This window comes from Colletotrichum truncatum, assembly GCF_014235925.2.
Source record: "Colletotrichum truncatum strain CMES1059 chromosome Unknown Contig_0008, whole genome shotgun sequence".
NCBI lineage: Eukaryota > Fungi > Ascomycota > Sordariomycetes > Glomerellales > Glomerellaceae > Colletotrichum > Colletotrichum truncatum.
In genome coordinates this window covers 3,586,465-3,601,474 of record NW_027222405.1, presented here as the reverse complement: position 1 = coordinate 3,601,474, position 15,010 = coordinate 3,586,465, and the positions used below count along the sequence as shown (strand labels likewise).

At 32.6% G+C, this 15,010-nt stretch overlaps 1 protein-coding gene across 1 annotated transcript; it reads left to right on the top strand.

Annotated features, from left to right (window-relative positions):
- Window positions 1–1,925: 1,925 nt before the first annotated feature.
- On the top strand, window positions 1,926–3,425 carry CTRU02_212471 (transposase; the record flags this gene model as incomplete). Its single annotated transcript, XM_070205847.1, has 2 exons — window positions 1,926–2,099; window positions 2,178–3,425. The coding sequence occupies 2 exons, from the start codon at window positions 1,926–1,928 to the stop codon at window positions 3,423–3,425; spliced, it is 1,422 nt and encodes a 473-aa protein (XP_070060660.1).
- Between the last annotated feature and the right edge of the window lie 11,585 nt (window positions 3,426–15,010).

Below are 15,010 nucleotides of genomic sequence, written 5' to 3'. Positions count from 1 at the left end.
ATGCTTACTATTAGGTATATATCCGTAAGGGAGATAAGTAGAAGATAGTATTTTATATATACTATAGATATTATAAATATACCGTTATGCCTTTCGGCTTAGTAAACATACTAGCTACCTTCTAAGTATATATTAATAAAGCCTTAGTAAGACTAATAGATATTACGTATATCGTTTACCTTAATAATATCTTTATATATAGCGCTAACCTTACTACTTATAAGAAGGATATATAATAAGTCTTAGAAAGGCTATAGTAGTAGGGTCTCTACTTAAATAAGGAAAAGTACGAATTTTATAAGTTATAAGTAACCTTCCTAAGGTACGTAGTATCGAAGGATAAGGTAGCGATAGAGTAAGAACGTATAGAGGCTATTACGAAGTAGCTACTACTAAGTAGCGTTAAAGATATATAGACGTTCCTAGGGTTTATAAGATTTTACTAATGCTTTATTAAGAACTACTTAAGGATTATAACGCTTTTTATAGACGAATTACGTAGTAACCGTAAGGGGCTGTTATAACTTAATAACTAGGCAGTATAGGCTTTCGAATAGCTTAAGAAAGCCTTTATAGCTATGCTTATGCTATAATACTTCGACCTAGCTTTACTTATAATACTATATATAAACGCCTCGGCGTTTATTATTAGTATAGTACTAAGCTAGTTATATAAAGGATGCTAATACCTTATAGCTTTCCGATTACGAAAATTAATAAAGGTAGAAATACGATATAGTACTAGCGATACTAAGCTACTTGCTATTATCAATAGCCTAAGGAACTAATAGCAATATATAAGATATTTTAAGAATATTATTACTATATAGACTAACTATTTTAACCTCTAGTTCTTAGAAACGAAGAAAAGACTAAATACGTAATAGCTATGCTAGCTAGACGACCTAGTAGTATTTAATATTAATATTAAATTCAAACTAGGGGTATAAAACCTAGTAGACGGCTTGTTAAGAAGACTTAACTATAGTAACCGTAATGCCGATATTATAGTAAGAGACTTAGCTTAGAAGATATGCTAGCAGCTAGAAAAGGTAGCTAAGGAGTAGGAGCTACTACGGGTTATAGCGGTAACGCGCTCCTAGCGGAGGTAGCTAGAAGAAGGAGTAAGCAATAGTAGAGGGGGGGTAGGCACCTAGCCCCGGCCCGACTTAGAGGAAGGGACTTACCGGGAGGTACGGGGATAAACCTTACGTTGCAGATACGATAGAGTAGTTAGTTAGCTACTTAAGCCTATTGCTAAAGCTATAAGTCGCAAATCGTATATTCTATAAGTAAGTATAGAAGTATATATACTCGAAATAGTAAGCACTAAACCTTTACCGATAATAAGCTAAATACTAAAACTATAGCGAAAGGATGCTTTTATAAGGGAATAATAGTAAGCTAAGAAGTAAGTAAGTAGTACTAATACTAGAGGTAAGCGGAGAAGGAGTAGCCTAGGAGCTTAGTATACTAACTATAGGGGATTTTTATACTATAAGGAGTAAGTCTACGTCTTAAGAGGAGAAGGGATAAAGCGGAAGATACTTAAGAAATACTACGACGCGCTAATAGCAAGATATCTAGGCATAATAAGAATAATAAAGCTATTATAATAAAGCTATTTTTAAGATAAGATATATAAGGATATAAAAGTATATATTAATATAACGTACATGATAAGCGAGTGAGACAGACAAGCGAGTGAGACAGTAAACCGCGACCGTCGCACCTTGACGCGACCGGCACCTTTTCCTCTACAATAAATCATGGAATCAGCTAGTATTGAAAGAAGGTTACAAATTGCCCTTCAAGCAATGAGAAATGACCCAAAACTTAGTGCTCGGGCCGCAGGTGCACTCTATACAGTCAGTCACGCAACATTAAGCCGGCGACTAAAGGGAATAGTCTCACGACGCGACAGCATGCCTAATTCACGGAATTTATCAGATTTAGAAGAGAAGACAATAGTTGAGTATATTCTCGACCTAGATGCGCGATCATTTCCTCCCCGGCTGAGTGGTGTGGAAGAAATGGCCAATCGACTTCTCGCAGAGCGCGACGCGCCTCCAGTTGGGAAGCGCTGGGCTTCTAATTTCGTCAAGCGACAACCATAGCTTAGGACGCGTTTCTTTCGCAAGTATGACTATAAGAGAGCTTAATGCGAAGATCCAGAGGTGATTCGTGGCTGGTTTTCGCTTGTGAAGAATACAATTGCGAAGTATGGTATTGCTGATGCTGATATCTACAACTTTGATAAGACCGGCTTTATGATGGGCGTTATTGCTTCTGGAATGGTTGTTACAAGTGCTGAAAGGCGTTCAAATACGAAGATGACACAGCCTGGCAATAGGGAATGGGTTACAGTTATCCAGGCTATTAATTCCCAAGGGGAGAGCATCCCGCCATACATCATCGTTGCAGGCCAGTATCACCTCTCAAGCTGGTATATAGAAACCTCTCTTCCGGGCGATTGGGCTATTGCAACGTCTGAAAATGGATGGACAACAAACGAGAGAGGTATTGACTGGATCAGACACTTCGACATTTATACAAAACCACGTACGTCTGGGAAATATCGCCTCCTCGTTGTTGATAGTCATGAAAGTCACCACTCCGCAGCCTTCGAGCTCTTTTGTCAAGAAAACAACATTATTACACTGTGCATGCCGGCTCACTCGTCTCATCTACTTCAACCCTTAGATGTTGGTTGTTTTCAGCCGTTAAAGAATGCCTACGGTCGGCAAATTGAGAATAAGATGCGGCGAGGCACAACCTATATCTCGAAGGAAGATTTCTTTGCAGCATTTCACGAAGCTTTTAAGCAGTCTTTTACGAGGAAAAATATCCAGGGAGGTTTCCGAGGAGCTGGACTTGTCCCTTTGAATGCAGAAAGTGTTCTCTCAAAGCTGGATGTAAAGTTCCGAACGCCAACGCCTGAGGAGGGGGTCCCTCAGACACCAGACCCTTGGATCTCTAGGACGCCGAGCAACCCAAGCGAAGCAAGATCACAGTCTACTTTTATTAAGAGTCGAATCTCACGCCACCGAAGCAGCTCTCCAGCATCAATTTATAGTGCTGTGAGTAAGCTAGCCAGAGGGACAGAAGGACTAGGGCATCGGGTAGCATTACTAGAGTCAGAGGTTCAAATCCTTCGAGAGGAGAATGCAATATTAAGTCGGCGTCGAAGGGCTAAGAAAACACGTCTACAGAAAGGAGGAAGTCTTACTATATCTACTGGAGAGGATATACAGTCGCAAAGAGAGGCAGACACGCAACTACAAGAGGAAACGCGACGGAGTAGTGGTCGCAAAGTGAGGTCTGAGACGACTCATCGTCGGTGTGGCGTATGCGGGAATACAGGCCATAACGCGAGAACATGTCAATTTATTGAGGAAACATCCGAAGAACAGGAATCCGAGTAGTATTAATCAATCTAAGATTTCTTGTTATAGATTTCGATATTATTGTCGCGAAGGTCTGGTTTACTGTCTCACTCGCTTGTCTGTCTCACTCGCTTATCATGTACGTTATATATAGTTTATTAATAAACGAAGGCTTAATATTATAAGCTATATAGTCTCCTTATACCCCTTCTAATACCTTAACAACTATATATAGAAATTTTAATAGATTTTATTACTAACTTACCTAACTTTATATCGCTATTAAGAAGGAAGCTTTACGATACGATACTAATAGTAGTTAACTACTATATAAAGTATAGTATATATATTATAACTACTTCTAAACTTATAGCTAATAGACTAGTAAACCTTCTATTCGTACGCGTATTTTTTATTTTCGGGATCTTAGAAGGTATCGTATTAGACCGAGGGTCTTTCTTTATAAGTAAGTTTTAGATATATCTTTACTACCTATTAGTAATTAAGCGCTAGCTTAGTATTATATTTTACTTATAAATAGATAGCTAGACGGAAAAGCAGAACTAGAATGTTAAACATTACCTCTACTATTTCTATAGCTATAACTAAGCAGATTAAGCATAATAGCTATACTTAGTATAATTCGTTTATAATAACGCATAGTACTTATTAATTTAGATAACCCTAAATATAGTATTTCTAAGATAAAACCTACCCTTCCTAGGCGATATACTACTAGTAGGGGAACCTAAAGTAGTTAATATTATAATAGAAGAAAAGACTTAACGTTTAAAAATCTAGCAAGCTAAGCTTAAGCTACTCTTAAGCAAGGCCTAAGTATAATAAATACGGATATATAATAAGAAGTACTTGATAAAGAAGTTTAATATAGAGGACTAAGTATTATTCTTTAGTAAGAATATTAAATAAAAGTAGCTAAGTAGGAAGTTAGTAAATAAATAGCTAAGACTATTCCGTATTACTAATATAAGAAGGAATTATAGTCTAGTATATTAGTTAGCTATACCTAAGACTTATAAGATCTATAACGTCTTTCCTATATTACTATTAAAGCTTTTAAAAGGAGGGACGACTTAGTTATATAGTAGCTATTAATTAGAAAAATCGATAGCAAACCCTTATATAAAGTAGAAAGGATCCTAGACTATTATAGTCTTAAAACGAAATAATAATACTTAATTTATTAATAAAGGTATAGTAAGGAGGAAGATACTTAGAAGCTATAATATTATATTAAAGACGATAAGTTAGTAAGGGAGTATAAAGAAACTAGATAATAGTAAAAAGATAGAATTTTAAGGCTTAAAGGCTAGAATACTTAAAAGCCTATAAGCTAGCATACGCGTAAGCGTCGCGCCTAGATAGCGCTTAAAGGAAAAGAAGCAGAGAACGCGTAGAGGAGGTAGTAAGGTAGCTATAAGCTAACCTTATAAGTCCTCCTTACTATCCTTCTCGAAAGATAGCTCCGAGAGAAGAGATTTAGCCTTAGACTTGTTATTAGCGTTAGCTTTAGACTTACCCTTAACCTCTTCTTCTCCTTCGGGAGTATACTTATAAGAAGTAAGATACTACTAACAAGGCATTAGTAAGGAAATAATTATTAAGAGGGGATTAAGTAAGGAACGTATAAAGACTATAGCGTTAGATATAGCCTAGAAGGCTAACGATATAACCTTAAAAAAGGTAATAAAACGCTCCGCGTAAGTAGAATTAAGGAAAGTTACTTATATAGAGGCAGGGGCGGCGCGCGCGGGACGGGGTATAGCAGGGACGGCAGGGGTAGGCAGTATAGGCATAGCAGCCGTAGCTAGAGCACGCGGCGCGGGAGTAGGACTAGCGCGCAAGGCATAGCCTATATTGCTAGCGATATAGGTATAGGTAGCCTTAATCTATAAAGGCTTAGCGCGAGAGCGACTAATAAGCGACTTACCCGAGGGGAAGGAGAATACTTATAGTAATATACTCCTCCTTAGAAAAGTTACCTATCGCCTTATTTAAGGCTGCTATAGTAGCTACTAGCTCTTAGTAAAGTAGGAAAGTATCCTTATCGATCTAAGCACTATATAAATAATATATAAGTAGAATAGAAGGAAAAGGTAATATACTTACGGGGGGAAGGTAAGAATAGCTCCCGTCGGAATACTAAGCATAGTAAGTACCTAAATCTATTAAGTAAGTTAGCAAGGCTATATAAGTAAGAGGTAAGTAGTATATATAGCTAGTGAGCATATAGCTTAACTACTAGGTTATAATAGAGACGGTAGACGTAGGTAGGATACAGCATAAGGCGCGTATTACTATAAGCAGCCGTCTTATAGCCCTTCTTCTTCTTCGAGGCGGGAGGAGCCTAGGGAGGCTATCGGCGCGTAAGCAGGGGTTATAAGAACTCGGCAGGAGTAGTAAGTACGTATAGAGGGGGGGGGGCGCTTGCGGGAGGATCGACCCGGGGGGGGAGGGGGAGGCGGCGCGGAGGCAGCAGGGGGTATTTGCAACTTATTAGCCTTTAAGCATAGGAGCGATCGCGTAGAATAAGCCTTACTATAGCGTAAAGATTGATTAAAGTTACTAAAATGCTTAGATATTAATAAAACTAACTAAGTAGCGTAAGTAGGGATAATAAGCAATATATACGAGATAACGATAGAAGAAAGAAGTATAAGTAGTACTTCTCCTACTAACCTATAAAGTTAGTAACCCGAAATTCAGCAGCGCGGCGGCGGTCGCCTAACTTATAGAAATTATTATTATTAAGGGAAAAGAAAAGAGAAAGAGGAAAGTAAATAAGAAGTAGGTATAATAGTAAATAATTCTTATAAGCTAGCAATAGCCTTAGGCAGCGTTATAAGTAAACTAATTAGAGGCAAGGGATTATAAGTAAAGTTATCGCGGGTTACGTAGTAATAGAAAAAGATTGCGAAAAGGAAAGGAACCGGCGTAAGTAGGAAGGTATAGAATACTATAGTCGCTACTTATAAATAAGGGGGGCGACCGGTATAGACGGCGCGCCTACGCAAGGCTTTCGAAACGAGAGCCTCGGGGAGGGAGCATTATATTAGGAAGCAATCCGCGTATAGCGCTAAGGCCTACTTTCGGTATTAGTAAGGCAGGGAGTAAAAAGGAGATATTAAGGTTATAAGCATAAGCGTTGCAAGTCGGCAGCGTATAAGCTAGGCATAAGAAGGGGAGTCGAGGGATATAAGAAGGGGGGTAGATTTTAGTATTAACACCTACCTAGACCTACCTTAGTAATATAGTCTTATCGTCCTTACTCTATCTATTCTACTATTAATATAGCCTTGCTTTTATTAGTTTTCTTAAGCTAGTCTTCCTTAACCGTCTTAGTAAGTTTAGTATAAGCTTTATAAGCCTTATTAGCCTTATTAGCGTCGAATATAATAATATCTTACTAGTTATTAGTATATTTAGTAGTAGCTATAGTAATTTCCTTAATAGCGTTCTTACTAACGACGTAAAGTTCTTTATTAACTAGGCTAAAGTTATCTTCGAGGTTCTCGTCGTCTATTATAGTTTTATAAATAGTTATTAAAGGTATATAATATCTTATATACTAGCCGTACCCGTATAAGAAACGCCCTCGATAGTATTATCGTTAGTAGGCTAACTTAATAGAAGACTAACTACTTATACCTACGTTTATTAATTTATCGTTATTTATTACCTTATAACCGTTTATTTAACTTCTATACTATTTTATTTATATCTTTATTCTTATTACGGTTCCGACCTCTACTTATTATAGCTATATGCTAGTAGGAAGAACTATAATAAGTAGTAGTATAACTTAATCTTAATTAATTTTTTCTCTTAATTTAACTACGATATATCGTAAAGAATCTCGAAGGAAATACCTTATAAGCCTACTTACTTAAAATCATAACCTATACCTCGACGTAACTAACATAGACTTATATAATAAGTTATATAAATAACCCGAGGTTAAATAACGGTTATTACGAGATAGTAAGACGTTTCCTACGATATTAGGAGATATATCTTAATAATCTTAAAATAATAAGAATTTTAGACTCCTTTTAAGTATATATAAGTATTATAGCGTTTATCGCGTAGAATATAAATATCGGCTAAATCGACGTTAGATACGATAATAAAACCTAGACTTTAGTAATATAACTTAAAAATAGCTAGAAGATAGAGAATTACGATTATAATAAGGTAGTAAATAGTATTACTAAGGCGATTATTTATACTTAAGAACTTTAAGACTTTTAAGGATAATTTAGAAAACTAAGCTTAGAAGAGTTAGATATTACGAAAAGTAAGCAATTTATAAGAAATAACGAAACTACCGAACTAGCGCTAATTATGCTACTAACATAGCTTTAATAGTAAAAGTAATAACCTCCTAAAGCATTACTTAAGCATAGCTAATACGAAGGGAATTACGAAGACCTTTAAAAGCTATAGTTAGTAGTATCGGATATAACTATAAGCTAACCTTAATAAGCTTTTTAATAAGTAAGACTATTAAATTAATAATAATATACGAAACCGTTATAAGCCGAGGTTATTCTTTTAAAAATAGAGGCATAAGTTATAAAGACCTTATCGGAGAGAACGTAATTTATACTAAGCTAGAGATAAAATCCTTAATAGTAATATATACCCCCCGGTATAGGAAGATACCTTCCCCCTTAGGGATAAATGCTATACTTAATAGTAATAGGATTTCTATCCTTCTAGACTTTACTACCTCCTTAGATATAGTAGTAGTTCGAAGCAATACTAATAAACGCGTTTAGAAGGCTATTAGGCATAGTAACGCTAGGATTAGAACTACTAAACCTAGGGAGGAGATTTATAGCTATAACGAATATTTAGCAACGATACGGAGTATTCTAGCCTAACGCTAATAGTAAGTATAATAAAGAGCCTATATTTTATAACTAAGAGATACTATACTACCGAGACATAGACTTATAGCTTTTAGCGATCGAAGCTAAGATCGTTAATCCTTATGCTTAAAACGAAGTCTTTAGAGAATAATAAAGCCTACTTAGAAGCAAAATACTTAGCTAGTAGGAATATTACCTTAGGCTTATAGAAAGGAACTAGTATAAAGCCTAGGGATAGTTTAGCTTATAGAAAGGATTAAAAGCCTAATTTAGGCTAACCTAGATAAAAGCAATCTAGTAGGTAATATCTAATAAGTTTATTATAAAAAAGATCGGTAGTAATAAGGATATCCGATTATTTACTTAAGACTATTTTAAATATAGTAAAGTATAGTTAGGATCGTTAATACCTTAATAGTAACTACTTACGATATTTTATAACGCTTTAGACCTATCTTTATAACGATTTCTTTATAAACTAACGCTTAATAATATAGTTAAAAGCTATCTTAGACTTACTAAAGAAAAACGCAAAGTTATTTAAAAATACTTATAAACCTTAATTAAGGTTCTTTATATAACCGCCTTAGATAGTAAAGATAACGCTTTATAAGGAGAACTATGCCTAGCTTAAAATAATAGGAACTAAGAAAAACGCGATTTTCCCTAGCTATAACGTAACTAGCCTTAATAGTAATAAAAGAAAACGCAACCTAACTAGAAATAATAAAACTAGAAAGACTATAAACCTTAGAACGTATAATAGAAGTTTCTAAACTTAAGGCGATTCGCTTAGTATAACTATCTAGGTTAACTGCTTAATAATGCTAAGTTTATATAGGAAGACGAATCGGATAAAGATATAATTAATTACTTCGTCGATTATAAATATCTCCTTAAAGACGTCGTAAAAGTTCTAGTAGTATAACTATAAGAGAAAGAGGTAGCTTATATAGGATAGACTAGTAACGTTGCCTTCCGCGCCTACGAGGTAACTACTCCTAAGGTAGAGATCCCTCCCCTATCTCCTTAAATATAAGAGGAAGTAACGGTAGTTATAACGGCGTATTAAATAAAGCCTTAGACGGAGCCGCCTAGCGACTTTGCTAAAGTAGTTATAAAAAACTACGAAATTAGAAAGTTGCTAAAGTTAGTATTAAGCTAAATTATTAACGCTTAGACGAAACCGAATAAGTATAATATACTTTTAAAAAGAATATACCTTCGACTTTATATTAAAGCTAATAATAATAGTAAACTAGACGAGGTATATATCGATATAAAAGCCTTAACTATATTAGTTAAAAAGTCTTAGGTTATACGATTTGCTTGCAAATCGTCTTTTTAAGCGATTAAACTAAGGAAAATAAACGCTATAAATTCTACCTTCTAAGTTATAGAAAAAGTAATATTTAACTTCTATATCCTTAGTAAAATAAGCAAGATAAACGTAAACGTATACGTTATTATTATAGTAAAGGTTATTAATATGCTTAAAGCAAACTTATTACTTAATACCCTTTTTTATAAGGAATACGGTCTTATCGTAGACTTTAATAAGTCTATTATTAAGTTTCGATCTATATTTAATATAAAAGCGCTTATTAAATATCGACGGTAGACGCTACCTGCTAGGCGCGTAGATAACGCCTATATAATAATAATTCTACGGAAGAGTTAAGTCTTTATCCCGGGACGATATAGCCCTCTACTAAGAGATAGTAATAATAAGAGTAAGACTTAGTACTTCTACCTAATATATAAGGTAGCGATCTATAGTATAGTAAACCTTATAACCTTAGCGTTATTTCTTATTTATAATAAAGGAAATTTAGAAATATAAATCCTTAAAAGCTACCGTATCGGTTACTTTACGAAATAACTACTAAAGGATATAAATATCTTGCTTAGTAACCTTAAAGCTAAGAATAACTATAATAACGTAATATTTAATATAACTAATAAGGAAGGTATTTTAGAAGGAAATACTAAATTATAAATAGATAAGATACTAGACTACGGAATTTCTAAACTAGACGATATATTAATAATTATTAGTAAGCATAGCGTCGAGATATATAATCTCGATATAGACTTTATATAATAACTATAGAAAGTCCTTGATAAGTATAATATTTATTATAATAAAGGTATTATACTAATCCCCGACGAGGAACGTATACGAATCGACCTTATCGATAGATAGTAAAACTAAAAAACTAATATAAAAATATATCTACTCGGTCTCGAAGACCTTATAGTTTTAAACAAAACTTATAAGTAACTTTACGCTAAGGGAAAGATAAATTAGGCTAACGGTAAGCTAATTCTAATTACTTATCTTCTTTTTATTATATAGTAATAAATAGAGACTATAAGAAAACCTAAAATAGTTATAGACTTATACTTACTTAACCGCCTAGTAGTCTTAGACGTTTACCCCTTACTAGACTAAGATAATATAATAAACGCGATTTATAATAAGAAAAGAATAACCTTCTTCGACGCTATTAGGTTTTTTTACTAACTACCTATCTATTTAAAATATTATAATAAGATAGTAGTAATAAGTCTTTATAATATCGAGATTTCGAACGTAATGCTTATAAGATTTAAAAACTTACTAGCCTATGCTTAACGATTTATAGATCGTATCTTCTAAGATTATAAATACTTTGTTTAAATATATATTAACGATATCGTAATCTTTAGTAATACCGACGAAAGCTACCTAAAGCATATTAAAATAATCCTTAATATTAATAATAATAATAGACTTAATATAATAGTAAAGAAATCGTTTACTAGCTTCTCTTTAGTAAAACTCCTCGGCTATATCGTAGATAGATAAGGGATATATAGAACGGACGATCGAATCGCTATATTTAAAAACCTTAGTTTCTTAAAAAACCTTAGGAATTTCGAAAGATACCTCGGAATAGTAAGATAGCTTTAAAAAAATATTTTATAGTATAACGTAATTATAACCCCCCTTAATAAAAGGAAAACTAAGCTAGCTACGATTTTATATAAAGAAGACTAGTTATTAACAAGCCTTAATAAGGTTATAAAAACGAAACGGTTTTAATATACGACTTTTAAGCTAACGCTAGAAGAAATAGAAGTATAGGAGACTTTATAAATAAACCTTTATAACTAAGTTATAAGATTCTATTATAAGCTAGAAAAACCCTTATTTTTTAAGATCGATACTTATAAGGGAGGATTTAGGCTTATAGTATTCTAGATAGATATTACTTAAGACGGTATAGGAATTCTTAGAAAAGATATTTTATAAAAGCATATCTAACTAATACTATTTCTCTTAAAAGTAATATCCTTAATAGAGAAGCAATACTTCGTAACTAAAGCAAAGGTAGTAGTAATAATATAGGTAGTAAGGAAACTTAAGAAACTAATATAATTAAATAAGAACTTAGTATAGATCTTTATAAACTATATAGCTATAAAAGGAATTTTTACTTATATATTATTAAGAACGATAGATCTTAATAAAGCAAACCTTTAATTAGTAAATACTACTAACTACCTTTCTTAATTTAACCTTAATATTACTTATATCTTAAAGAAACTTAACGTTATACTTAATACTTTCTTACGTCTACCGTTACTAATAGTAATAAGTAAAGCAAACCTATTCGAAGAAAGCGATATACTTATAGATATCTATAATAATAAGAATATTATAGCTTTTAACTTAGAAGACGACGAATAGCTAGGAAAACTAAGTAGGTTTATAATTAAGATAAGTAAAGACTTTGCTAAGACTATTATTAAAAATTATAAAGCCGACCTAAAGTATAGAAAACTTATCTAGCAACTTACGAGATAACGAGAAAGTAATAATAAATAGTAGTTACTTAAGGAGGTAGACGATAAGGAAAATCGCGCTTAGAACGAAAAGCATACGCCGATTCGTCGTTAAATCTCCCTATAGTAACTATTAAAGATAGGCTTTTTATTTTACTATACGTATAATAAGATAAAAAGGCTATATATCTTATATAAAGCTATTATAAAAGTTCTTAGCCTTACTTACGATTAAAAGTACTATTTTAATATAGACTATATACTAATAAAGCTAGCTAGCTTCTAGATATAGAATAAGTAATCGATAGTAAAGTAATATATTACTTACTACCTAAGGTATAAGGAAAACTAAGTCGACTAGTAGAGACTACTAGGTAGTTTATAGCCGATTTTAGTCGTAGGAATCCCTTTCGATACCGTAATAATCGACTTTATTACTAATTTACTAAAAGTAAAAGTATAAAAAAGTCTATAAGTATTACCTAGATTTAAATAGTTTAATATGCTTATGCTTATAATAGATAAATTCTTAAAGAAGGTTATATTTCTACTAAGCTATATTATATACAAAGCTAAGGAGTAAGTAATAATCCTTATTAAAGCCTTCTAACTAGCTAACTAGGGACTTCTACGTCGTATTATTAGTAATAAAGACCTTAAGTTTATTTTAGCCGTCTAGACCGCGATATTCTATACTTTCGGAGTAAAACTATTCTTATCGATAGCCTACTACTTATAGACTAATAACTAGAGTAAGAAAATAAACTAAATAGCGGAAATTACGATCCGATTCTAGCTTTTAAAATACTTAGAAACCTTATAGCTAGAGATTCTCCTAGCATTATAATATAACCTTAATAACTCGTATACTATAACGATCGGGAGATCTCCTAATAAGGTCGTATACGGATTTAAGCTTCGAAGTACTTTCAATATCATCGTAGAAAAAGACGCTCTAACTAAGTCTATTAACGTTATAAGAAAGATATATTAAGACGAGGTAGTAGTTTTAATCGATATAGCAAACTTACTAAGAAAAGAACGTTATAATAAAAAGTATTTAGACGTTAGATTTTCTATTAGTAATAAGGTTTAGATAAGACTAGGGAAAGGCTTTTACTTACCTAGCTAACGCTATAATAAGTAGATATTACGACGTATAAGCCTTTTTTAAATCGTTTAAATTATAAACTTAATAGCTTACGAAGTTAACCTCCTAGCTTATTAGCGAATTTTTCTAATCCTATCGGTAGTATAGCTATATAAGCTAGCCTAGGGAGACGACTTATTTAATTATAAATAATAGCTATTTTAACCTATCGAGGTTAATAATAGCGAAGAATAAGAAATTAACTATATCGTAAGCTATAGAATTAACTAAAGAAAACGTAAGCTAAGGATCGAATATCTTATTTATTAGAAGGGATTTACTATAAGGTTTGATACCTAGGAGCTTTGCAAATCGCTTAAGACTAATATAGTAAAGCTTATTAATAAGTATAAAGCAAGATATCCTGTCGACGCGGAGGTTATACTAACCTATCGCTCTAAGTAATGCTAATAACGAAATAACTAAATTAATATCGCTATTTTATAATAAAATAGCTAATTCCTAATAAAGCGATATTAGTAAGATTATTCCCTTTATTAATATAATAGAATTTCGTATAAAATACTTATTCTTTCCTTTTTTAAGTATTTGCTTTATAAGTAGCGAAAAACTCTACCTTTTTACTTTTACTACTACTATTATAAAAGTAAACTTTTCTTACTATATAAATCCTACTTCTACCTATATAATAGAAAATTAATAAATTTCTTACTTTATAATATATTATAAACCCTTTCTATTCTTATTAAGATCTTTAACTTACTATTACTATACGTCTTAATTACGAGATTCGATATTAAGAACGTAAAGATATCTTCCTAACATACTTACTAAGATACCGACGAGATTACTAAAACCCTTACCAGCTCCGTTATAGCCTCCGGAAGTAACATAAGTAATAACGAGACCTAGACTAACGATAAAAACCTTAGAGATAACATTAGCCTAGCCGACGAGGAACTTTACGTTATTAATAAGAGCGCTACCGAGGAAATTACTATAGCTACTACTAAATATATTAGTAATTAGTAGGATATTACTATATTCGACGTTAACAAAGCTAATAAGGCTTACAAAGCCTATACTAAACCTACTAAGACGGTTAAGGAAGACTAGCTTAAGAAGACTAGCAAAGGTAAGGCTAAGACTAAGGCTAAGAAGAATAACCTTAAGCTAGTTAATAAATCTAGCAAGGAGGAGGAGTCTAACGCCTTAGCTATCGAGGCTATTCCTATTCTTAAGGCTAAGAAGGCTAAGGCTAGTAAGAAGTCTAGTACCTTTAAGAAGAAGAAGTATATTACTACTAAGGTTAATAATACCTAGGTCTAAGATACTAAAAAGTATACTTAGGATACGTTCGCCTTCTACCTAGACGATATATTACTTAAGGAGATTAAGGCTTATTTTAATAACTTTACTAGCCTAGCTACCTTTTCTTTTAACCTATTTATTCGTTACGTTTAAGATGCTTATAAATATACTTATACTATATATAATAATAATACCTTATATATAAAATACTTACTATCTTACGCTTAGGTTTTTATAACTATCTTTTATATTAGTAATAGTTAGGTTAATAATATTATCGTAAGCTATTTTATTACTATTTACTAAGCCGACCTTTTCTTAGTTTTTTTACTTATAAATATTAACTATATAACTATTATTAATATAACTAACGTACATGATAAGCGAGTGAGACAGACAAGCGAGTGAGACAGTAAACCAGACCTTCGCGACAATAATATCGAAATCTATAACAAGAAATCTTAGATTGATTAATA